This window comes from Zalophus californianus, chromosome X (assembly GCF_009762305.2).
Source record: "Zalophus californianus isolate mZalCal1 chromosome X, mZalCal1.pri.v2, whole genome shotgun sequence".
Classification (NCBI taxonomy): domain Eukaryota; kingdom Metazoa; phylum Chordata; class Mammalia; order Carnivora; family Otariidae; genus Zalophus; species Zalophus californianus.
In genome coordinates this window covers 41,544,663-41,567,900 of record NC_045612.1, presented here as the reverse complement: position 1 = coordinate 41,567,900, position 23,238 = coordinate 41,544,663, and the positions used below count along the sequence as shown (strand labels likewise).

The following is a 23,238-nucleotide window of genomic DNA, read 5'->3' as shown; positions in this document are numbered from 1 at the left end:
AAAGTACCAGATGAATGTTTCTTATCTGTGGATGGTAACACCAGGGCTCCCCTGTCTGTGAGAACTTGTAAATGGGTTGTGTCTGGTGTGGGGGTACACCATCAGATAGAAATGTCTCTGTTGGTGGTCTCACCAATTGCTGTGATTTTAAATATGGTGTAGTTATGTCACAGGAACATGAATTGAATATAATTAGGACTATGAGCAGTATTTTTGAGCACTTCAGGTTCTCAAGTTCTCTCAATAGCCCTTGATTTAAAAGTCTTTATGTGATACCTGATGCTGTAGGATGAAAGGGTAGGTGAAAAACCTCAAAACGTTATTTTGTTAAGCCCATTGTTGTGCTTTCTTTGCAGCAAAACGGACTCGAAGTCTGACCATGTAACTTGTGGCAGTCCCGAAGTCTGTAAAACCTGTTTCGTTAACCCTTCAATAACATTAGCAGAGGTTGGTGCCTTGCGTGGGTAAACCAACAGAAGGCCTGGAAGTTTTGGCAAATTAACTTCAGTAGAATGGTATGTGTTTTGTTCTGTTTTGTTTTGTTTTTTTGTTTTCATGGAGCTGTGACACTCTAGTAGGGCTGAGTTTAGCTCAGTCCAGTAGATACTATTTCCATGTTAATAAAGAGGCCTCTGTTGCTGATCCAAATATACTGAGAGCTTTTTCTATTATCCAGGGCTGTGAGGAGAAAACAACTATTCTGAGTTGCTGTCTGGGCATTTTATAGTATAACAACCCTGCCCATACCCAGAGTTGACACTTAGATAATGACCAGAGTTTAGGGCTCCCACCACAAGTTCCCACTTTGCTTTTCTCAAGGCACCTTTTAAAATAACCACTTAGAGTTGAACCCACAAAAAGTAGTGACCTCTGCCCCAACCACCTTACAAGGCGCATGCTATTCTGCTCTCTACCTTCTGCTTGATCTTGACCTGGGATGGAGGACCACCCTCCCCTGGTTAGTTGTGCTCCCCACCCCACCCTGGCCTCATTTCTGGGATCTGTAAATAATAAATCTTACAACTTGACTTCCTTCTTCCTTCATGAGAGTGTATTTAAACTGCACCTTCTATCAAAACAACCTTTGGGTTTCACTTTCCTGAAGTGGGAACTCAGATGCTGAGGGAGGTACTTGACAACCCCATATGGGTGGCTTGTGCCTCCTTGTTCAGCAGCTCATAATCTGCATATTCTTAACTGAATACACCAGCTCCAGGCCCCCCAACACAAGGGCATAATAGGAATCTCTGTCCATAAGATACCTGACACTCTGCTCCAATAAAGGCTTCAGTTTCAATAAAGGCTCAGTACCCTTCCAGTATTTGCCACTCTAGTGACAAAACCTTTGGCCTGAGTCTGAGAGTCACTTATACCAAAAGTCCCCAGGTAAGGCATTTATCTGTCCATTTGGTCCAGGGGTTCCCAGAAGTGAACTTTAGGGTGGCTGAACCTTCTGATTCCAAGTTCTGTTCTCAGAGCACTAGTGCGAGAGCTGAAGTGATAGCCTCCTTTAATTTATCTAGTGCCTGCTCTTAATCAGGTCCCCCCTGAGAAGTGGAAGACTTATGGATGACTCAGGAGATGAGGGCCAGCAAATATTTGGCACCAGAATCCAAACATTCTTATGAAAATTTCTTACAAAATGTTGGGCCTCTTTCACCAATGTAGGAAGTTGGAGCCCTATGAGCTCCTCTTTTGGTGAATTGGGACTAGTTTACCCCTCTGAGTTTCAAATGTAGCCCAGAAATTTAACAGACTTGGGGGGAGCTTGTGCCTTATGGGGGGCAACTGCTCATCCCCTCTCAGTGAGATGTACACTCATGGTTGGGAGAGCCTATGAGACAGGCTTGGCCAGGTCCAGTGAGGAGGATGTCACTGATATAATGCCAAAGCTGAGTTCTGGGGGTTAGGGGTGTGCATGGCAGACATCTAGGTTCTGTCTGCAAATTTTGTATGTAATCACAGGACTACTGATGTACCCCACAGACAACTGGGAAAAGGTATACTGTTGATCTTCAAGGTGAAAGCAAACCATTGTTTACTCTCCTATGAAATTTTTAATGAATAAGACCTGTTAGCCCAATCTATTATTCTGGAAAACCTACCAATGTTATTTGGAATGTCATTTATTAAGATGATGTGGTAGAGCTACTCTAATACAGGGAACAGCCTTGTGGTACTCATTTTATAGATAGCCTCCCTTCATTAGTAGTGGCTTTAAGTGCAGGCCACACAGGGGAACTAAGTCAGCTGTGACAAACCATAATCCTTCAGTGCTTTGCCTTAGTCAGTACTGTGGCATAGTAACCTCAGGCACGGGGAGGGGAAGGTTAAATGCTTCCCACTGGCCAGTGCCCATAAGTAGCATGGAAGCCTTAAACTTGTCTCATGAGGTGGCCTGCTCAGTGAAGAAGTCCATTCCAATCATGGGAAAAGAGATAGTCTCGGGGAGAACAACCAGGTAAGAAGCAACTTTTAGCAAAACTGGGCCAATTTTAATAGTTGAGCAAATAGTTAACCCTTCAGTTAATCCTCTCAAGCCAGTCATCTCCTGGTGAGATCCCTTTAAAGTTTGAGTGCTTCCTGGGATTAGGAGATTTAGGCACTTGTGTCCATCAGAGCCAGCCAGGGTTGTTAATATTTTGGAGCCCAAACTATAGTTAATGTGATAAAAAGGTGACTGCCCCCTGGAAGGGACCTGCTCTCACACCACTAGACCCTGATGTGCCACTAGCAGAGATCAGGGTAGGCAGGGAAGGCAGGACTATCTCTGAAGGAAAAGACTGCCTAGATTGTAATCTAATGCTCATAAATATTATAATTGTTCCATGGATTTATCAGAGATCATCTAATTTGGGACTCCCCTTGTCCCTTAGCATCCAATACAACCTCTCTCGTTCATCTCAGGGTCCACACTTAAGAGGGACCTGGCTGTAAGTGGTTTGTTTGACCCAGGAAGGGGGCAGTCTTGCTGTTGATGGTAATTTTGACTTAGGCCAGGTAAGGTATTGTTTGTAGAATTAACAGGCAGCACTTGATTCTGAATTTGTCTTTTATAAGTTTCTGTTAAATCCAGGGCAGCTATGTCTTCTTGATTTGTCTTAGCATTAACCACCACTGCCCATAAAGAGAACTTACACGTTTTAGGAGCTCCCCTGCCTCTGAGAAACAACTAGGTGGACTCAGGACTCAATTCAGCTTCCTCATACTTGCCAGTCACCAGGCTGCAGGCCATATATTGCCCGATAAGCTCATTTTAACATCCCTAGCTGACGGAGCCTAGCATTTTTCTTTGAGAGTTTGCCCAGGGTCGTTATGAGGCCCAACATAGGGTGAGCAGCATTCCAATAAATACAAATCCATAGGGAATTTAGGCCTCATAACGACCCTGGGCAAACTCTCAATAGAAAACATTATATATTGGAGTCCAAAGCCTCCTCTGGGGTCATCCCTCCCTTCTGCACTAATTGTCTGGGATCTTTGAGTAGAGACACCATTTTTCCATTCCATATTATGGTGGTCAATTGTTTAATTTCAGCCCCTACTAGGTGGAGCTCACTTCCCACCAGATAAGTTCTATATAGCCAAACAGCCCTTTTGTCATTTGGTCCTTGAGCCAGGTCCTTAAGGAGAGCCTGGGTCTCAGGATAAATGAGAGGATGTACTCCCTCCTCCAATTTAGAACTGACCTCACCTTTTTGGCCCTCCCCTTTCGTCTTTTCTGTTTTTATGACTTTCATGTTAGCGGCAAAGCAGAGGGTAAATAATCCTCATCACTACCACAATGCTATTGTGCTGTCTGTTCTTGTAGAGGACACTAGTCCTCTTTCCCAGGGTCCTCCCATCTGTCTCGAACTGCCAGGGAATTAAAATGCCAACCTCCTCTCCAGGTGGTGGTCTGGGGAAAAGCAACCATGAGCAAAGCCCAACACGTGCCTCATGGTTTGGAACACTTGTTTAGTAGGACAGCCACCTCCTTTGGAGCCCTAGGATGGGCTGGAATATAAACTTCCTTGCATTCAGTCATTTTAAGTGATGCTTTAGCTGGCTCAGCCCAGGAATGAGATCTCCATATCCTTCAGGTGAGTGACTAGAATGATACCATTGACAACAGATCTGAATGAGATGGCAGCAGAGGCAGGCTAGCTGTTTACAAAGGTGTCCGAAGAGACCAGCCTCAGCCTAACATCTCTGACTTATTGATTCCTTTATCTGCCACAATGGTCCCAAGGGACAAGGATGTCCTGTCATCTCAGAGTTCCCCCAAATCACCAGCCCAGCGGCAGGGAGCTCCTCCTGCTAAAGTCTGTTTATGGGGTCAGAAGGAGGCCACTCTCAGTCTAGAGGCATACACACCTCTCTTGTTCCTCTTCAGGCCCACAGGTCTTACAGTGTCCAGTGCCTGCCTACGGAAGGGCCCAGGTGGGCAGTTCCTTAGGGAACTCAGTACCTCCAACCCCAAAAGTCAGTTGCAGTGACAGAGATTGGCTCAAATGCTGGTGCCACTGCTTGGTCAGGCTCAAAGAAAACCACACACACAAGGAGAGACCACAGAAAAATATAAGAACAGTACAGCAAAGAAAAATGCCATGCCAGACTGACATGGAGGCATTCCAAATTTTGAGTCTCAACCACTTAAGGGAAGGCAGTCCAGGATAATTTTGCCAACTGATTGTCCCACTGACTCAGTGGACATGGACCCTATACTGATTTCCTAATTATCACCCAAGTCCTTCCCTATCCTTACCACCACTGGTAGCAACTAGGGATTTGGAGGCTGATCGCAGAAAAAGATATGACCAAAAGTTGGCAGTAGCAAAAGATGACCTTTTTTTGGAGGAAGCTTTCACAGATGTGCATGCAGGGGAAGTCTCTCATGACAGGAGACCTTCCAGAGGCTACCAGGTGGGAGCCACCCCCAAAAAGGAGAGGAAGGCAAGGGAATTCCCAGAAAAGACCAAGATCAGAGTAGGGCCTTCTGTGTCTACACAATGCCACTTAGCAATACAACAAGGGGTCTCAGGGTCAGAGACTGCTGAAAGGCAGCACTGGCTTGACTGTGTTTATAGCTCCAGGGTTTATCTTATCTATGGTTAGCAGAGGTCGGGTGCAGTTTTGCACAGTATGCAAAGCAAGCAAGCTCTAAATGGCTAAACATCTACTTATTTGGGATCTACTTAAAACACTTTAATGTGTAAAAATTTCAGTTAGGTACTGGCCGGCTTTTGAGTTCATGGGTTCTAACCTACTATGAAAAAATAATCGACATAGGGCCAATAAACAGAGGCCAACTTTGGCTCCTTTATATAACAATGTCCACACTGGAGAGTGAATGTGTAAGCCTGTTCAAATAGGAGTATGTTAATAGGAGTATATTTGTGTGAATAGGTAAATGTGCACGTTCATGAGTATGAGTGAATAGGTGACCATGTGAATGGATACTAGTGTATTTGTGTGTGTGAATGAATTTATAAGTATGTTTATTTATATGGTATTTTTAAAGCATTAGTATATTTGAATCAATGAATTTGTGAGCATCTTCGTGTACATGTGTGAGTGACTGTGTGAGCTTCCTGGTGAGCGTGATCATGTTTGTGTATCAGTAAATGTGTGGGCACATTCCTATTTGTGAGTGTTTCATGTGCATGTGTGAGTGAGTGTGGGTGTATGCAAGCATCTGTGAATGTGACTGAGTGAATCTGTGAATACGTTCAATTGAGTTTATGTGTGAGCAAGTTTTGGTGAGTGAATGAGTGTGTGAACATGTTTGTGCAAGAGAATATGACTATGTGCATGCATATAAGCATATGTGTGTGGGAATAAATGTGGAAATGTAATCAAGTATGAGTTCATGTGTTTGAGTGGGACTGTTCATATGTATAAGTGATTTTGTAAGCATGTGCATGAATGTTAGCATATTCACGTGTGTGAATAAATGCGTAAATGTGTTTACATGAACATGTTAACATTTGAGTATATTTCTGTAAATTGCAAGCCTGGGCTTATGAGCATATGTTAGCATATCTATGTGTGTGAGTAAGCGTGTGAACTTTGCGGTATGTGCATAGTCATTTGTGAGAATACATGAGTATGATACTGCTGTGTTAACATGTGTGAGGAAATGTGTGAGTACATAACTGTGAGTGTATAAGAGTGTGTCTGTGAGTGATTGTGTGAGCAAGTTCTGTTTGAATGAATGCATGTGTAAGCATGCCTGTGTGAATGAATGTATCACTGTGTTCATTTGTGTGAGCTTGTTAATGTGAGTGTATTTTTGTGAGGAATATATGAGAATATGCATGTGAGTGTATCTGTGTGAGTAAATGTGTATGTTCTGTGATGAGTGTGAGCAAATGTGTATTCAAGTGAATGTGAGCATGTTAAGATGCATGTGCAAGTGTACGTGAGTGTATACTTGTGAGCATGAGTATCTGTATGTGAATTTGTAAGCATGTCCATGTGTGAGTGAGAATGTGAACATTTTTGTGAGTGAATGAATGTGTGAGGATAACTGTATGAGTGTGTCTATGTAAGTACATCTGGGAACATGTTTGAGTCAGTGAATATGTTTTAATGTTAGGGAATTTTTTTAGTGTGTTTGTGATGAATATACTTGTGAATATGAGTGAATTGTGACCATGTTTGTATATGTGAGTGTGTGAGTGTGTGCAAATGCCTATATGTGAGGGTGTCTATGTGAGGAACTTGTGACCACGTTTGTGTCTGTGTGATTGAACATCTGTGCATGTGAGTGTGTGAACATCTTAAGGATGAGTATGCTCATGTATATCAGTAATTGTGTGAGTGACATATGATACATGAGGCATATCTGGGTAAGTGAATGTATAAACATGTTAATTTGAGTATATGTGTATTTGAATGAATGTATGTGTGTCAGTGTATGTAAGTGTGTCTATGAAGAGGAGTAAATCTGTTAGTATGTTCATGTGAGCAAATGTGTAATCATGTGGATATGTGTGAGCACATCTCTGTGTGAGTGAGCCTGTGTATGTGTGTTAATGTGAATCTGTGTTTCTGTGTGTTCATGCATATGAGGTAATTTGTGAGAGACTGTATGATGTTAGCATGCTTATCTGTGAGTGAATATGTAACCATGTTCATTCATGTGACCTAGTTAATGTGTGCATATATTTCTGTGAGTATAAGTGGGGTGTATGTGAAAATATACGTGTTAATGTTGATCATGTCCATGTACATGAAGGTGTTAATGAGTGTACATGTGAGTACGTGAGCAGCTTCATTATGTGTATATGTGAATATGTTTATGTTTGTGTGCAAGTGATTGTGAGTACATACATTTGAGTGTGCTTATGTGTTGAATGTATAAGCATATGTGTGTATTCATATGTGAATATGAGTGAATGTGGGCTTTGTATTTATGTATTTGTGTTTGAATGTGAGAAGATACTTATGTCTGAGTAAATGCATGAAGATGTAGCTATGTGTGCCTATTATTGAAATGCAAGTTTGAATGACTATAGGAGCCTATGTATGTGAGTTAATGAATATGAAAACGTTTGTGGGAAATATGTTAATGTGTATGTTCTTTTTTTGTTTGTGTTTTTTTTTTGTTTTTAAAGATTTTATTTATTTGAGAGAGAGAGACAGACAGAGATAATGACAGAGATCATGAGCAGGGAGGAGAGGTTGAATCAGGAACCCTGCTGAGCAGGGAGCCTGACACGGGGCTTGATCCCAGTACCCCAGGATCGTGACCTGAGCCGAAGGCAGATGCTTAACCAACTGAGCTACCCAGGTGCCCCATGTATGTTCCTTTGTGTGAGTGAATGTGAGCATGTTTGTATGTGACTTGATGTATGTTCATTTGTGTGGAAGTAATACTGTGTGTTCATGTGTAAGTGTGAGTGAATGTGAGTAAGTGTACATAGGTTTTTATATGCTTGTGTGAGTGAATATGATCCTGCTGTATGTGAATGTGTGCTCATGTTCATATGTGTGAGTGTGTGTTGGGGGTAAGTGAATGTGTTAATGCATGTGTGTTTATGAGCATGTCAACTATGTGAACTGTAAACTTATTCATGCATGTGTAATTGTGTGAGTGCATGTGATCATGTCCACCTGTGTGAGTGTGGGTGAATGTTGGGAGTACATGTGTGTAATTGTGTCCATGTGTAAGTATATGAGAATGTGTGTATGTGTGAATGTGAGTGAAAATGGCAGTGTGCTGTTGTGAGATACTGTGTGACCATGTTTGTGTATCTAGAAATATTAACGTTTATGTTTATATGAGCGAATGTCTGAACATGCTCATGTGCACGAGCATGAACATATGTGAATGAAAGCGTGAGCATGTTTGTGTTTTAAGCATGCCAATATGCAAGTGTGAAAGTTTGTGTTTGTGTATGAATGAATTCTTGTGTTCATTTGTGTCTATGTGTGAACTGGTGAGCATGTGCATGAATGTGAGCATGTTCATGTGTGAGTTAATACATGAGCAAGTCGGTATGTGTGAGTGTTAACACAGGAGTATTTTGCCTGTGTGCAATTGAATGTATAAGCAAGTTCATGTATGTGAGCATGACAATGTACAATTTTAAGTGACGTTGTGTGTGTGTTAGTGTCTATATGTGAGAGTCAATTTTTGAGCAAGTTCATGTGAGTGAATGTATGAATATGTCTGTGATCATGTTAATGTCAGTGTGTGCATGAATGTCTGAACATTGTATGTGAATGAATGTGTGTACATTTATATGAACATTTTCCTTTGTACAGTAAATTCATGAGGTTTTTGTATGATGATGATATAATGTGAATATGATCACTAAAAAAATGTGGAAACATGGGTACACACATAAGCAAATGTAACTGTATGTGTGATTGTATTAAATTGGTGCTAATGTGGGGTGTCTGGGTGGCTCAGTTGGTTAAGTGTCTGTCTTCAGCTCAGGTCATGATCCTGGGGTCCTGGGATCAAGTCCCGCATAGGGCTCCCTGCTCAATGAGGAGCCTGCTTCTCCCTCTCTCCCTCTGCCTGCTGCTCCCCCTACTTGTGCTGTCAAATAAATTAATAAAATATTTAAAAAATAAAAATAAAAATAAAGTGTTAATGTGCATGCTGATTTAGGTTCATGTATGTGAGTAAAGATATGACTGCATGCACATGTGAATATATAAACATGTTCATGTGAGTGAACGTAGGAACAAGTTTGTGTGTTTGAACATGTGCAGGTCAGTGAAAATATTGTTTGAATACATGTGTGAGAGTATCCTGTGATTGTAACGAGTGTATCTATGTGTGAGTGAATGTGGGAATGTGCTCATAAGTGTGATTGAATGCATGAGTACGTCCGTGGGGGAGTGATTATGAGTCTGTTTGTGTGACTTTGTCCACATGCAAGTGTGAATGAATTTTATGTTTGTATTTCAAGAATGTATCAGCATGTTCGTGTACGTGAGTGAATGTCTGAGCATGAGTGTGTGTGAGCATGTTTGTGTGCAAGCGACCGTGTGTTATGTCACTGTTTGTGTCATGTTTTCATGTGTGACTGAGTTAACATACTTATACATGTAAGTATGTGTGTGAATATATGAACTTGTTCATATGTGATTTGTGAGTATAGACATGTGTGACATTTGTTTCAGTGAATATACAAGTCTGTCCATGTGTGAGTGAATGCAAGTGTATGAGTGTGTGTGTAAATGTACTAGCATGTTCATATGTGAGAAATGTGTGAGCATGTTTGTGTGAGTGAATGAGAATACCCTTAATGTGCAAGGGTAACTGGATGTGGAAGCCTATGTTTGAGTATGTTTCTTCCTCCCGGGGCTTTTTTTCAGGTCCCTATTTCCACTGGCAGGATTCAAATACGATCATGGATTTAAAAGCATATTGTGAACCATAAGGCGCTGTGCATGAATAAATTTTTATTCTCTATTGGCTGAAAGCTGTCTATAACTAGCGCTATAGCAAAGCCACATTATCCTCTATGCATTACATCACACTGTTGCTATGGAAATAGGCATGACCATTGTGATTCAGCCTGCTGGCTTCACTGCAGGCTGATGGCCCAGAAGCTGAGCAGCAAAGAGAGAAACATGTTACTCCAAGCCCAGTGCTTCTGAAAGCAAAGTGCTACTGGAAATAACTGTCTGGATGACAATGGAGAAGTAAATGGGCCTCTGAGTTAAGGTGTAGCCCAGACGCCAGCATTACGGCTATTATGAACAAGCCCCAGCAAAGTGCTATGTAGTGACAGGGATTTCTATAGATGGAGATTTCTATTATAGCCTTTCAGCCCCCCCCGCCATGCCTTTGGAGGATGGAAGTGGTATTGTGCAGTTAGTGAACTTGAACAGGACCAGGCAGCCAGGGCCCCCCACCAATCCCAGGGTTGTACATCTCATTCTAGACTCTTCAGTGCCATGCAGGCGATTCTATTGATGATTCCACGCATCCCTTCTGGTGGAATCTTGGGGACCTAAAGGGCCAGTACAGAGCCTTGTCCAAGGGCTCCCGGCTGAAAGAGCAAGGGGGAGCTGAAAGGCAGTCCACTTACCCCTCACCAAGCCATGTGCCCTGGCACAGAGCTGCAGCACAGAGGAAGGAAAACTTTTTCTACTTTATCTGCTCAAAAAGGCCACCTTATGTGCTAGCAGGGATCAGTATGAGAGCTTAGCTAAAGGATCCCCACATCTTTAAAAGGATCACTGCAAGAGAAGTGTTATGGACTATATATTTGTGTGCCCTCCAAAATTCCTATGTTGAAGGCCTAACCCCCAATAGGATGGTATTTGAAGGTGGGGCCTGTAGGAGATAATTAGGCCTAACTGAGGCCATGAGGCTGGGCTCCCCATGATGGGCTTAGTGAAGAGAGAAGAGAAAGAAACCTGAGAATGCTCTCTCAATCACATGATCACAGAGCAAGAAGGCAGCTGTCTGCAAGATAGGAACCAAATTAGCCAGCACCTTGACCTCAGACATCTCAAACTCCAGAAGTATAAGAAAGAAATATCTTGTCATTGCCACCGAGTCTACAGTATTTCTCATAGTAGCCAGAACCAAGACAAGAAGCCTCCAGATAAAGTGCCTAAAACTCATCTTTGGAGTGATGGCCTCAGCCCCATATCCCTTTACTGTCCTCCCTGATAAGCTCAGGAAGGCAAGAAAAGGGGCAGGAGTAACCACTTCCCTACCCCTTTGGAACTTCACTGTTCCAACTTCTCTCCCTCCTTAGTATCTATCACAGTTCTAGTGCTCCAAGAACAGATGAACAAAGGAATGATAAAAATGGCTCACTCATTCCTTCATTTCACAGTATGGCAGAGCCTATGTCATGCCAGGTGCTGGGCTGGGGGAAGCCCTCAGGGAGCTGCTCTTCACAACAGTGTGGCTCCCAGTCTCTTGCTCAGAGGGAAGCAGCTTTGTTGGCTTTCCCGGGCTCCTGCTCCTTCTCCTCTTCTCACTGCCCCTTCCTTCTTAAGGAAGTAATAAAGCTTCCTATTTAAAACTAAACAGGTCACAGTCACTAAGACCTCTGCTTGTGAACTTGTGGGGGAAGAAAAATGGATTATTCCCTGAAACTCTACTCCAACTCAGACATGAAGAGAGATTTGACTCAGAGTCTATTGGGAGGTCTCATAGGGAGATTTAGGGGTCCCTAAACACTGAAGCTCTTGTCCTAATTTCCTTGAAGCCTGGCTTAAAAAGAGGAATAGGTGTGGGGGCAGGCGACTCTCATGGGGTAGGTGCCACTGCCTGGATCCTGCTGCCAGAGATGACCTCATACTCATGGGGACAGGCTTGGGCTCAACCTGCCTTTGAAGCAGGTGATGGTTTGAATGGGTTTTAAGGGCTACTGACACATCAAGCACTACTTATTTCTGGGTGTTTTCCTTCTTATCCTCACTATTCTTCTTTACCCTCATCCCTCTTCCTTTCTCTCCTGGCTTCCCTACTCATCTCTGTCCAGGGTCAGCTCTCATTCTCCTGCTGTATCTTTCCTTCTTGGATTACATGCAATTCAAAATGTAATCTAGTGTGTTCACTCCTTAATTCCGGGAGTCTCAATCTCTTCCAGAATCAAGTTGTAAATCTCTGCCCAGGCCTGCTTTTCTCCCAGTGAAGCGGTCCCCTCAACAACTTTAACCTCACCTAGTTGGTACTTACAGGCCACTGGCAGGCGCTCACCTTCCTCTTCTCCTGCCCCCTGGGCTGAGCTCTCTCCCTAGAGCACGCTAATGTTGCTGACCAGGTTGGGGAGGCTGTTTCCTTAGGAGGAGCACCTTGTGCCACAGTATTATGCTTTGTTCTCTGCTTCCTCCATCCCTGCCGCCCACTCCATTCAGACTGCAGCTGCCCCATCTACTGGCCGCCCCACTCCCCACATATACATACAACCCTAGACCTGGAGCCTGCAGTGTCCCCTTCTAAGAAGGTCCTGCGTTGTTCTTGAACATTCCCGTTCATTTACTATTTGACCAAATCGATCCAAGGACCCAGCTTTTCTCCCATGCCCCAGGTCAGCATGCCGAGAAAGCTTAATGCAATCCACCACCCACCCCCAGCCCCTAATGCCACTTAGGCATCGGGTTGTAAACAGATCAGAGTCTGTTTGAAAGATGGTGGTGAGGTGTCTCAGAGATAATGCAGACTACCCACACCTGACAATCCCCAGAGGTTGGCCCTTGTCTCCCTCCCTCACCTTGGCCCTGGATGCCTGCTGAGATACAGCTAGCTTGCCTTAAAACAGAGGAAGAGGGGTGCCTGGGTGGCTTAGTTGGTTAAGCATCTGCCTTCGGCTCGGGTCATGATCTCAGGGTCCTGGGATCGAACCCCACATCTCCCTGTTCAGTGGGGAGTCTGCTTCTCCCTCTCCCACTGCCCCTCCCCCCACTTGTGTGCTCTCTTTCTCAAATAAATAAAATCTTAAAAAAAAAAAAAACAGAGGAAGAACGTGCGTGGTACCTAAATGTTCACTGGTTAGCTTTTGCGAAGATGCAAGAGAACAAGGAAAGAAATGAAGTCCCATATACCCAGCCTCTCTCACTCAAGACTTTTGACGTCCTCCCTAGGGAATCCACCTAAAAGAGGCACTGCTGTCCTTATAGGGTAAAATTATTGAAAGAGCCTGCCTTCTGCCCTCTCCACTCCAGCTTCCCAGTCCCCAGATGCACACTCACCTTGGAACCTGTGCACTATGCCTTATCCCCTCACATTCTGCAGGGAGCAATGGAGAATGGCCAAGAGAAATCAATCAAGTGACCCCCCCCTCCAAAGTTCAGGGCCTATGGCAATGGCCTTGGCTTTCAAGGTGGTTCCCATGCCAAACATAGTGGCCCAGCTGTCTACCTTCAGGTGCCAAATCCTCACAGCTGTGTGTTCCTTAGGGTTGAGGCAATGAGTATTCAAAAGAACTCTATCTGTTTGCATAAATGTGAACCCTTAGCATTCATTAATTCTTTAGAATTGGTATCTAGTTCAACTTCCTACAGAACCTCTATTGAATGTACCCTTTCTTTTGTCGGCCATTGGTTTAGGTTTCCTGGGTGTCCCCTGGGCCAGAGAACATCACTGTTCTGTGGACACAGGATATATTTTACTGTCCCTTAAAACTGTGTGGTCCAGGCTAGTTGCCCTTTCCAAGGGGAAGGCTAGGAGGGAATATAGGAAGAAACTGACTTGTGGGCTTCCTGGGAGTTTGTGCTTCAGTTTCCTTGTGATTTTTCATCTATGCTCTCAAGATCTGAATGCTAGGCCAAAGAGTTTGGATTTTATGTGAAAGTTAAATAAAGCCATCAAAACTTCCTGCAGTAATCAGGCTAGATTTATAAAGATCATGCTGATTGTGGCGTGTTGAATAGACAGGAGGGACCAACACTGGCATTAGGGAGACCAGAGGTTGGGAAGTTGCTGCAGTAATTCAGCAGCAAGATTCCCAAGGCCTGATCTTGGGGGCCCATGATCAATGGAGAGATAAGATGTTGTCTGGAGGTAGAGCCAATAAAACTTGGTGAGAGTTGAAGGCTTAGGGATGAGGAACAAGCACCTGGGGCCTGGGCAGACAAAGCAGACTGGATAAAGATCATATGCTCAGTTTAAAAAAAAAAACTGAGTATGGTGAGTGCCCAGGGTGCAAAGAATCTGTGTTTAAGTGCTCTCCCCATAGAGCATGACAGTACAGAAAATTCTAGCTTGAGAAGCATAGGAACCTATGGCCTGCACACCTACTTCTGTGGGTAGTGCTCCTCCAGTCACACTAGGGAATGCGCCTCAGCTGTGGTACCCTCATAAGAGATTGTAGATAGGGCAGAAGGCCTCTTGCACATTGAAGCCAGAGAAGTGGGAGAAACTCCAGGGTCAGAGCAAAAAGTCTGAGAATTGGCATCCCAGGTGTGCTCCACTGCAGGTCAGGAAGGTGGGATCTGGAGAGACGAGTGTAGAGCCTGGAGGTATGCCATTGGTCAGCTTACCTGGTGGGACTGGTTTGCTGTGTCTCAGCTCTATTCAACTTAATACATAGATCTCAAGTATCTAGAAGTGGCTTACCTTCAAAATTTGGACTCAGATGAACATCATATCCTGTCAGCATCCTGTCCCAAACCTTCTGAACCAATTTCATTTGTAGTTTTTGCTGAAACAGAGAAGTCACTGGCTATCAGTAAATGCCACATTGTTTCTCAGACAAACAGCAGAGGTCACCCCAGCTGTAAATTTTCCAGGGCCTTCCCTTCCCCTGTATACATGCAAACATATAGAATCATATGTGTATACACCTTCTCTCCCACCCACCTCTCTTCCCACAGTGAGTTAGCCAGAAGCACAGCAATGAGGCAGACTTCTCCTTCTTCCTCCTCAGCTTTTGTCCAGATGGGGCACAAAGACTGGGTCCATGTTACCAGACAGTATGACAGGGGAGCAGCAAGCATTCTGGGAATTGGGGAGTGGAGGAAGCTGGCAGTGGCAGCCCTCAGAAAAATGTCTTACTTCAACTCCCTAAAGAGCCCCACCTTGCAATCAGCATGGACCCAGCTCTTCAGGTTGGTTGATTGACCCAGGAGAAGTAATCTTCCACCCTTGGCGTCCTCTTGAGCTGTGGTAACCAGTTTACGTTCTCCAACTCAAAGTCACATTTTCCCTACCTGGGCCGGGACTGGGCATTTTGTATTAAATTCATGTCAACCTTGCTCTTGTACACCTGTTTTTAGGGCATACGGCATATGACATAAAGAACCTTTTGATCCTCACCCAACAAAGCCATTTCAGATTCTTGGGCCTCAGGGCTCTCTTCTCAAAGACATTCATTCTGGGACCTGGCATCTCTCACTAATCATGTGCATTCTACCTGGAGATGTCTTGGGTGAGTATGAATAAGTACCTAGCTGTAGCCCACAGAAAACTGGTGTGATATTGTGATTTATGAGAAGTATACATCAGGTCATTCAGATGACCAAAATATATTTCTCACATGTATCTGGTCTTCCTCCTCATTTCCTGGTTCAAAGCTCCCCAAACCCTTGGAATTTCCTAAATGTTGAAAGTGACAGAAGTGTCTCTTGTTATGTGAATGAGGTGACTTTTGGAAGCACCTAAAGACAGGCTGTTTGCCAAGAGAATCAACCATGTGATTTGAGGGCTGAAACTTCCAGTCCCATTCCCCTGACCTCCTGGGAAGGGAGAGGGGCTGGTGGTTGAATCATAAGTCATTGGCCAATGGTTTAATCAATCACACCTACACAGTGAAGCCTCCATAAAAACCCAAAAGGACAGGGTTTGAGAGTTTCTGGGTTGGTGAACACGTGGAGATTTTGGAAGAGTAGTGGGTCTGGAGAGGGCATGGAAACTTTGCACCCTTTCCCCATACCTTGCCCTCAGACTGTTCCTGAGTTATTTCCTTTTATATCTAGTAAGTAAAATGTTTCTCTGAGTTCTGTGAACCTCTAGCAAATAAATCAAACCCTAGGAGAGGGCTGTGGTAAATGTTTCCTTTATAGGCAATCAGTCAGAAGCACAGGTAACAACCTGGACTTGCGACTGGCATCTGGTGTTGGGGGAGGGCAGTCTTGTGGGACTGAACACTTCACCTGTGCAATCTGATGCAGTTGGTAGATAGTGTCAGAATTGAGCTGCTGGTGTCTAAGAATTGCTTGTTAGCATGGTGGGGTAGGGGAGGGGAACCATCCCAGATGTTGGGATTGGGCCCAAGAACCTAATTTAGCTGGCCTTTCTAAAGGGCTCTGAGATATTCACCCAAGGCACCTGAGACTTTCAGTGAGGCCATTCCACCCCCCCTACACACACACACACACACACACACACACACACACACACACACACACACGGGGCTTTTGAATAAGAACAGGCCCTGAGCATCTCTAGGACACTTGGGATCTTTCACATGTTGGCCAAGGAACATCAGTACCTACAAATCTGTGTGTGTGGGGGGGGGTTCACTAGCACACTCTTGTATATGAGATTGTGGACAATGCAGAGCTGCTGCCTGGAACCTTGCCCAACTCCCTTTTCTTCCCCCTGGGTACATGTTCTTTTCTGGTTTGCCATTTGAAAACTTATTCCAGATTATCTTCAATCACAGAATTTCATTTGGCAATATTCCAAAGTATGTACAGGAATTATTCCTGAATTAAAGCAATGTATTCTCACCTGTTTCCAATCATACATTACCCATGTGCCAGTGCTCAGCATCTTATGGCCACAACAAATACATGTTTCTGTGTGATCTGCAGGCAAATAGCTGACTGTTTAACAACTCTCGGGTATCTACAGACCTAAACTTAAATAAAACACAGAAAAAAACCTGCATCTTCAAAAGTTTCACAAGAGTAAGTACAAAAGTATACTGATCTCAGGCCACATGAATATACTTCCATAGATTGCACTGTCCGGGGCTAATAATTTCCACTGGTAACACTGAATAGGGTCCCACAGGCTCTCAACACACACACACACACACACACACACACACACACACACACACACACACACACACACACACACACACACACACACACACACACACACACACACACACACACACCTGAAAGTGGGCTAAAATCTGTCCTCAAACAGGTATCTCTCATGTCTATATTTTGTGTTTTACCCATTGCTCTATACCCCCATTTTGATCACCTCTTATTCACCCCATTAAGGGGGAAAGGATTCTTTCTTATGGTGGTGAGGATGGCCAAACACACAACATCTGACACTGGATAAATGCAAGGACAGCAATGTATCAGTCACATACACTCACAGTCTGAGAAAGGAGGACACAACACACCAGAGAATGCTGCACTCGAGTTGCACTCAAGAAACAGAGTGAACAACCAGGGTCTGTAGGAGGCAGGCTTTGTAGTGTGGAGGACAGAGTACCTCTGGTTTCCAGGGGAGGATGCTATTGGCTTGTTGGAATAATTCCACAGCTGGCAGGGAACTGAAACCCTCTAGCTAGGGATAAGCTAGAACCACACCTGGTCTGTTTACTAAGGAAGGTTGTTTAGCTAAGAGAGGTTATCCACATGCACAGCACAGGGAGGAGAACTTTGGTTAAACCATTTGAGGTCTTTCTAATTTTACCAGATGTCAAGACAACATAGAACATGAATTTTAGTCCCTGTACCATAACTGAGTCCTTGATGCCTTCACATCAGGTTAAACCTTGGTGTTAACTAAGACTTTTAGGGAGTAGTGGTGTCTCCCTAGGAAATGGAATAGTCACTTGCCCAAAAGAGAGAGGGCCACATGGTGAGGCAGTCATCGAAAAACATGAACTTCATGGCTAATAAAGGCAACTGTGTGACACTGGTGTAGTGAGTCCTTAGGGGACTTGAATTTAGGCTAAACAATGCTTATAACAATGTCTGTAGAGGAGGCCTATTTACCACTTCTGTAACTTAAGGAGTTCTTTGAGGAGCCAAGTATACCTGTCAATTAAACAAGCAGCTTGAGGCCAATAGAAGAGTTGTAAGTTCCATTTACTGCCTTTTTCAAAAGCCCAGCAGTATGCATTCTGAGAACCAAAATGAGTGCTTTGGTCATAACAATAAGATCTGGGACTCCAAGGGGCATAAGGAGCTTCCTGTTGAAGACCTTACACTGTGAACTTAATACAGTTGATCCTCATTATTTTGCAAATTCATCTACCTGCTAAAACTTATTTGTAACCGCAAAATCAACACTCAGCACTTTTGTGGTTATTTGCAAACATTTGCAGAGTGGCAAAAAATGAGTCATCTGACCCACAAGTTCTCACCTAGGTTTAGACAAAGCAGCACTCCAGCTTACTTCACCTCTTGTACGGTAAACAAGTGACCTTTCAACAGTATATTTAGTGCCATGTTGTTCACATTTGTGTGCTTTTTGTTAGTGGTTTCACTGTTTAAATTGGTCCCCAAGTGTAGTGCTGACAAACTGTCGAGTTTTCCTAAACACAAGAAGGCTGTGATGTGCTTTGTGGAGAAAATACACATTTTAGGCGTGAATTAGAGTGTTGTTATTGATGAGTTCAATGCAAATCATTAACAATATGTTAAATATCAATTTAAATGAATCAACAATATATACAAAATAAGATGTCTTTAAACAGAAACACACATAAAACAAGTCTACGTACTGATTGGTGGATGAATATGTTGTTATGACTAGAGGCTCACAGGAACCTAACCCTCTATTTCCCTAGGAGCAACGGTTTCCTGGTCACTAATTCTGTGCTCATGGTGACCTTTACAGGACATAACTACCACAAATAACAACAATCAACTGTATATGTAGACATCTGTTATCCTCTGAATTAGTCTGCTAGGGCTGTCATAACTAAATACCACAGATTGGGTGGCTTAAACAACAGAAATTTAGTTCTATAGACTAGAAGTCCATTATCAAGGAGCTAGGAGGGTTGGTTTCTGATGAGATCTCTGTCCTTTTTAGATGGCTGTCTTCTATGTCCTAGTATGGCCTTTCCTTTGTGTGAGTATGGAGGGGGAAAGAGAGAGAGAGCTCTCTGGAGCCTCTTCCTTGTCTTATAAGGACCCAATCCTATTAGATTAGGGCCCCACCCTTATGATCTCATTAAACGTTAATTACCTCCCTAAAGGCCATAGCTCCAAATACATTCACACTGAGGGTTAGGACTTCAACATATGAACTTGTGGGGGACCCAATTCAGTCAATAATGCCTTGATTTATATTTTGGGTATCTGTGAGACAAATGATTCCCAGAGTTCTGTACCCCAAAAGGGGTAACTCTTAGACAATGGCCCAAGAGTTTATAAAAATGTGCATCTGGGGCCATTTGCTGGCCAGAGCATCCAGTATTAAGATGACTACCTGAAGTTTGGCCAATTGTGCTGACACTTTTGTCCTGTCTTTTATCATGGACATCCTAGTTAAGGGATGGGAAGCAGTAATATCTATGATGGTGACAATACCATCTGTAGTGTACAAACTCCTGGTGTTGTTAAATCAGTTGATTGCAAGGGGCTTCTCAGGTAGCCAAGAGGTTGGTGGGGGGAGGGGGGTTCTTGCACCATTATGGCATCTGATAAAGGAGTAAGGACAGATAAGGCCATGCCCTCCTACAAGAGAGATTTGCTAGAGGGCTCAGATTTGGCTCCATCCTGTATTGGGGAAGCCTCACTAGCCACTAGTGAGGTTGTGGGGTGCTGGTTCCATGACCCAAGGCATACTGGGCAACAGTGTACAGAGGGTCACAGGCTCAGGGTCTGTGAGAGACTCTATTTTGAGGATAGTTCAGTATGTGGCCAGCAATTGCCATTCTAATGGCGTATAGTGCAAGGCCAAGACAGGCAGTTTCTTGCATCAGAAGCCCACAGCCAATTTATCTGTTGTCCAACCCAACATCATGGGTGGTCCAAAGACTCCATGGAGCATGAGAGGAGGTTACTAAAGCCTCTATAATTTAGGAACCTCTCAAGACACTAACAAGAGTGTCCACTGATTTAGATTTGGACAGACTCCACAGTCTTGTTTTTTGGAGGAGGCTTTTATCATTGCATTGTACAAATTCTTTCAGTAAATTTTGGATTTCCAATTGGATTAAACTGTGGACCTTTGTTTCAATTTAATTTATTTCCTCCCTCTTTTGGGTTCTTGGACCTAATTTCAACATGTGGAGCTTGGTGCGGCGGGGCCGGGGGCCTTCCCCACACACTATCAAGCAATTTTCAGATACCAGCACAGTGTCCAGTCCAACTCAGTTCTGACACTATCCAGAGATAGCATCAGATATCACAGGTTAAGGTTCAGTCTACAAGACTGCCCCCCACCACTTCAGATACCTGTTGTTACCTGTTTACACCCAGGTTGTTACCTGTGCTTCTGACCAACAAGCTACAGACCAAAGGTTCCCATGACCTCCTCCTGGGGTTTGATTATTTGCTAGAGCAGCTCAAAGAAACCCATTTACTCACTAGATAACCAATTTACTATAAAAGGATATGACTCAGGAATAGCCAGATGGAAGGGATGCATAGGGCAAGGTATGTGGGAAGGGGTGGGGAGCTTCCATGATCTCTCTAGGCATGCCATTCTCCCAAAATCACATGTTCACCAACTGAGAAGCTCTCCAAACCCTATCCTTTTTGTCTTCACAGAGGCTTCATTATATAGGCATAATTGATTAAATTGTTGGCCACTGGCTATTGATTCAACCTCCAACAAGCTCCTCTTTCATCCTTGGAGCTCTGGGGTGAGAACAGCCCTCTAACCACATGGTTGGTCCTTGAGGCAAGTAGCCCCCATCCTTAGGGTACCTAAGGGCTTTCCAAAAGTCACCTCATTAACATAACAAAAGATAACCTTAAAGCTCTTACCACAGGAAATTCCAAATGTTTTAGGTGCTGTGAGACAGAAACCACGGACAAAGACCAAATACAAATGAGAAATATTTTGGTCACCTGAATGACCAAATACCTATTTCTTACAAATCACAACATCACACTTGCCTGTACTCAGGTTTGTTGCACTCTTTTTTTCCATTCTTTCATTCTTTTTACTTGTTTGTCACTGGATATACTCTGTTCCAGGGGGTTCCTCTCCACTCTACTCATATTTTTACATTTCTTCATCCAGAATCAGAATCATTAGGGTTACGGTCTTCCTCTACAGCAATGGTTGCTTTATTGGCACTGGATAGGGGTTTTACATTGGGAGAAGAGTTTAATAATAAATGCTTTCCCCCACTTTCTCATCCATTCCTGGGCCACAAGCCACCATGGATGTGCACCTCAATAGCCTTGGGTGTCAGGAGAGAATGCAGGCAGCAGCAAGGGAAGCAACAGCACAGGAGATATGCAAGCTCACTACCCTGTCCAGAACAACGACTATTAAAGCAACAAGGGGTACCATGCTTAATTAGTTCTCCCTGTGGTTAGGAGTCCCCTTCCTATCTGCAAACCTAATAAAGGGCCATTCCAGATGTACACAATCACAATGATCACATGGCTGGCTGCCCCAAGTAACCACAGTGGTCACCAGGTTAGAAGCAGTGGTCACTGTCTAACAAGTCACTAATGCAACCACTGGGATGAAGGACTCAAGTGCTGACCATTTAGGATGCTGTGATGTTGCCACCTTTACAGGTGGGAGTCTCAGAGACCTTCTGGTACACACAGCCCAAACTCAAAGACACTTAATACTAAGATCTGGCCAATTAACTATAATTCTTATCTTAAGGAGAGAGTGTTTTAGGGAAGGAAGAGATGGCAACACTCAACAAAACTAACACAGTGCCACGCAGGCCAGAGCACAAGCCCACCAGCGACTGGTGGTCCTGTCCCAGGCAGCCTTCACTGTATCACGGCACAGTCAGTCAAGGAGCAGCTCGCAAAAGCTGACCAGCTCCCCCTTGATTATGGTTGGATCATCATGTGTGTGATGACAATGGTTTTAATCACCTCCTCTCCACCCCTTTAATGAGGGTGGGAGTTCCACCCTAGAGTTATGGGGATGGCTAAACACACATCACCCAACTCTAGACAGAAAAGAGCAACAGTCACATACGTTCACAGTCTCAAAGAGGAGGGCATTTCATACCCTGCAGGACACAGGAGGGTTGCACTCTGAAATAGCATGAATCAGAAGGATCCGTGAGGGGCAAGCTTTTTTGGTAGTATTAAGAGGGTGAGGTACCCCCTGCTTCCTTTCTTCCTTCCTTTCTTGTTTTTCTCAGAACCAAATTAGAACACTGTGAACCAGGGGCGCTAGCTCAGTGGGTTAAGCATCCAACTCTTGACTCGGGCTCAGGTCATGATCTCAGGGTCCTGAGATGGAGCCCCGCCTGCTTAAGATTAAGTCTCTCTCTCCCTCTCCCTCTGCCCCTTCCACCCACAAGCACACACACGTGCGTGCACATTCTCTGTCCTAAAAAACAAAAACCGTGAACCTAAAATTAAATAGACTATATGGTAAGGAGTGCACTTGTTGTGATGAGCACAGGGTGATACATGGAAGTGCTGAATCACTATACTGTACACCTGAAACAACATTTGTTGGAGTTGTAAATTAGAGACTTTAGTGGTCTTCCTTTTAGCTGAATCATCTAGGGTGTGGGTGAAGTGATTTGCTAAATTAATTGAACCTGGAGTGGACATAATTTCCCATTCCATCTTGTTCCTTTTTAACTAGGAAAGAAAGATCCCGGTTCAGCCCATTAACAACCATAGAATTAAAAGCTACTCCTGTGGATTTGACATTTAAAAGACCAGAATTTTCTCTGAAAACAATTTGGAACCGGCTATAATAATTATGCATGGGCTCATTGGGCTTCTGGGTACAGGCCCGAATCTTATTCCAGTCAACAGGTTTTGGCTTAACCCTAAGAATAGGCTGGTAATTTACAACTCCTACAAAACAAATGGAGGCCCCTAAACAAAAACAAAACCCTCCTGATCTTTGTCATTATTGCAAAAAGCCAGAGCATTGGAAAAAAGACTGTTATTAAGCTGAAGCACTCCAAGTGCCTTCCATGCTTTAACCAACCTTTCCAAGTGCCCTCCTCCTAACTCTCAATGACGGAACTCCAAGGAACTGCAGGGGCTTTTCCCAATCCTGCTCTTAACCGGCTTAGAGAAACAACTCTCCAGATAAAAAATGAATCTCTGTCGTTATTGACACCGTACCTACGCCCTTGGTGTTCAACTCCACTGTTATCAAATAGCCCCTGTCTCTAGTACTAACATGATTCAGATGGGAGGGGGGTGTCAAATAAACCTCAACAAGTTCCT

At 43.8% G+C, this 23,238-nt stretch overlaps 1 protein-coding gene across 1 annotated transcript in view; it reads right to left on the bottom strand.

Moving 5' to 3' along the window:
• The window catches only part of LOC113930469, a 119,471-nt gene that overhangs the window by 32,523 nt on the left and 63,710 nt on the right, over positions 1-23,238 (bottom strand). Inside the window, exon 5 of the mRNA XM_035725433.1 lies at positions 14,528-14,612. Within this exon, the coding sequence (XP_035581326.1) occupies positions 14,528-14,612 (85 nt within the window). The remainder of the gene's footprint in view (positions 1-14,527; positions 14,613-23,238) is intronic.